We start from the raw sequence: 3328 nt of genomic DNA on the forward strand, positions 1-3328 counted from the left end.
GTGTGTGAGTGTGTGTGTGTGTGTGTGTGTGTGTGTGTGTGTGTGGCCTTAAATGTGTGTGTTTCAGATGAAGTGGAAGGTCCTGTCCTGGCTATAAACTCAAGCTGGTCCAGTCCTGACCCCTGTAGCTTTACATGTAAAGGAAGTAACATTTTTATCAGCTCCATCTATAATGGTAGCAGCTGTTCACAAGAGGAAGTGGTATCAGCTGATAATCACACTCTAAGACTGAACTGCAGTGGTGACTCCATCATGTGTAACTACAGAAACCCAGTGAGCTCGAAGACTCAAGTAAAGAAGGTTAATGAACTCTGCACTGTTAAGCAAGGTACATTCTGTATCCGCTCTGAGCTGTAAACACACTCACAGATGAAGAAATAGAAAAACAATGACTTAATCTTAAATACTGTAAGATGTGCCACTCTTCATTTTAAATGGCAAACACTGAACTGAAATTTCTATTAATATAAACCTCAATCTGTGAAAACTGAAGGTATATGTTCTTATTTTTCATGTCTATAAACAGGAACACATGAAAAAGCATCAGCGTTTCCACCTGGGATCATTGTTTCTATTTGTCTATTCACATTGACATTGGCGGCAGTGATCAGCTTTTGTATTTACAAAGCGAAAAAAGGTACAATGCATCTTATCCTGCAGTTATCTTATGACACATCATAAAGGATTTCAATAACACTTTTAGCACGTTCATATTGTTTGCTACTGAACAGACTAAGAGTAGGTTATTTCTCTATCTAGTCATACCTCAGATGTCTCACAATTTATGGATCAAATATTAGTGTAAGATATTTGTGCTATTCTTATGAACTAAAAAACATTTTGTCAGTGAGAAAACCCTTTACACAAAGTTTGTCATTCCCTAGTAGTGTAATTCTACAGAGGTTTTTCAGAGCATCTGAGTGCAGTTTAAGGCAACTTCACTTCCCTAGTTTGTTATTTTTAGAGATAGCTGAACTAGTTTCATTTTTAAAGTGCTTTAAAAATAAACAGGGCTGTTTTTTTCTCAGTTTTTCACCATTGTATTTACATTTTTGCTGTCACAATTTAATTTTACTACCTTGACACTTCTGCTTTTAAACCCTTATGACACACTTGTTTGCTTCCATTAGAAGTGCATTAACCATATTATTATAGCCAAGGATGCTGATACATTTTTAAAAGCTTTGTAGAGAAAAAAGGTATATTTGTTCTGTCTATACACAGAAAATTGTCATGAAAACTGATGTTCTGTTTTAAACATCATAGGTGCCCAGAAGAATGACCAAACAATCTATGCAAAATTTGATGTAAGTGTTATACTACTATTCTTCATTAACCACATATACTAATTAAATGGTATCACACCATCTGTTATCTTTTAAAACAAGTATGCAACATTGTGTTCCATCTCTCGGTTTTTGGTAGTCAAATCCTACACTCCCAGAAAAAAAGATACAAAGCTGTCACTTGGGCATACCCTCTCAAAAGATACTCATATTTACTATTTAGGTACTAATATATGTACCTTTAAGGTACTTATATGCACCTGTTAGGGGTAAATAAGGTACAAAGGTGTACGTTTTGAAAGGGCACCATCTCAGTGACAGCTTTGTACCTTTTTTCTGAGAGTGTCTGAGAGTGTAGACACTTAGTGTTTGCATTCATTTATTAATTCACTGTTATTTCTTGTTGGTTATTTACTGTCACATGGGCACAGGTGATCACTTCTATTTTCTTTATTATTTCTTATGGCAAATTATTTGGTATGAAAAAAAGGGTGAGTAGCAGATGACAGCTTTCTGTTGATCGCACTGCATTGGTTTAAATGATGTATGTGTTCAATGCCTCATGCCTTATCAAATAAATCAAAAACAAGCTAGAAATGATCAGTATTCTATGATAGAAATGATGAGTATTCTATTTGATGGTAATGACAAATCACAAATGAGTCAAGAAGGATTATCCCATACTCTATGCTATTGGATGCCACTAATAGTATCTGTATATAAGCATTCACCACTCATTTCAGCCAAATCAGCAGTCTGACATTTAGATTGGATTGTGTCCACAGGAGAACATCAAGCCACAAAAGTCGCTGGAGATGTTGGAGAAATCAGAGAATCCTCATACAGTGTATACTACTGCAAGAGATTTAGGACAAACTGATGTTACCAACCACACCACACCCAACGACGACCCTATGAATCAGGTGAAGATTAAACAATGACTCTAATCTCACTTAGTAACAATTCATTGAAAATTAAATGATGGTTACTTTGGATTAAATATCTTAATTTGGAATAAAGGTGAAGACAAGCTTAAGTCAACGACATTCAAATGATAAAGTTATTATATTTGTGGCTTAATGTTTGGGAAACAACCTGCCAGTTTGCAGCCTGTAGTTGTTTAAATTATTTGTTGGAAAATTGTTTTACATGAACTGCAGCTGATTTTGTTGTGCTTTATTTCAGAGTGCATTACACAAAGAGAGGAGCAAGCCAAATGCACCAGTCACTATCTACTGTACCATTCAGCAGAAACCAAAATCCCCCAAAACTGAAACTAATCACACCATTTATGCTGTAGTCAATAAACCGTCAGCCGGATATGAATCTGCACATCCACAATCAGAATAAAAGTGAACTTTCAATAAAAACCCTAAACCCTTACAGTGATTAAAAGTGATAAAGGACTTCATGTGTTCAGGAAGGCAGTGTTATTCTCAGTGTAAATAAGCAACATATTTACCATGTGCAGTGTGCTCCTATTGTAGTTGATTTAGGGTGTGTTAAAGATATTTAAATACGTAAATTCTGTCTTTTTTTAAAGCAGCAGTGAATGTATTTTTATTGTAAAATTGTTGTACATGTGACTCAGACAGGAATGCAAAATCTCATGTGGATTCAGTAGATTTCTATTGGCGATACCTCGCCGCCTTTGCAGGCAACGCCTGAAAATCACTTCCTGGAAAGTATTTGTCAGTCTTTAGATTTATTGAAGGGTCATCAGGGCTGGGGAATAACGAAATACATGTAACGGCGTTACGTATTTAAAAAAAACTGTATTTCATTATAATTAAATAATGTTACAGTTACAGTTACATCCGAAAAGTATTTTAGATTACCAAAGTGATTACTTTGAATTTTAATGTCATTTCTTAATTTAATATTTAAGTAAACAGTTTGGGGATTTTAAACAATAAGGCAACCTTAGACTTTTATTTTATGACTTTTATTTAACCCATGGACAGCTAAAACCCCACGCCTTACATGCTCACCATCATGACACAAAAATGGACGACACAACAGAAAGCCATTCGCGTAATGCA

General features: G+C 35.2%; 1 protein-coding gene across 1 annotated transcript; it reads left to right on the plus strand.

The window, feature by feature from the left end:
• Nucleotides 1-57: 57 nt before the first annotated feature.
• Nucleotides 58-3034, plus strand: LOC107575216 (uncharacterized; the record flags this gene model as incomplete). The annotated part of the gene is made up of 5 exons (XM_016261624.1): nt 58-328; nt 527-637; nt 1267-1307; nt 2072-2209; nt 2472-3034. Coding segments are annotated over 5 exons (726 nt in total), but the record flags the coding sequence as incomplete, so codon positions are not given.
• Nucleotides 3035-3328: the final 294 nt, after the last annotated feature.

This window comes from Sinocyclocheilus grahami, unplaced genomic scaffold (assembly GCF_001515645.1).
Source record: "Sinocyclocheilus grahami isolate Dianchi unplaced genomic scaffold, SAMN03320097.WGS_v1.1 scaffold2513.1, whole genome shotgun sequence".
Classification (NCBI taxonomy): Eukaryota; Metazoa; Chordata; class Actinopteri; order Cypriniformes; family Cyprinidae; genus Sinocyclocheilus; species Sinocyclocheilus grahami.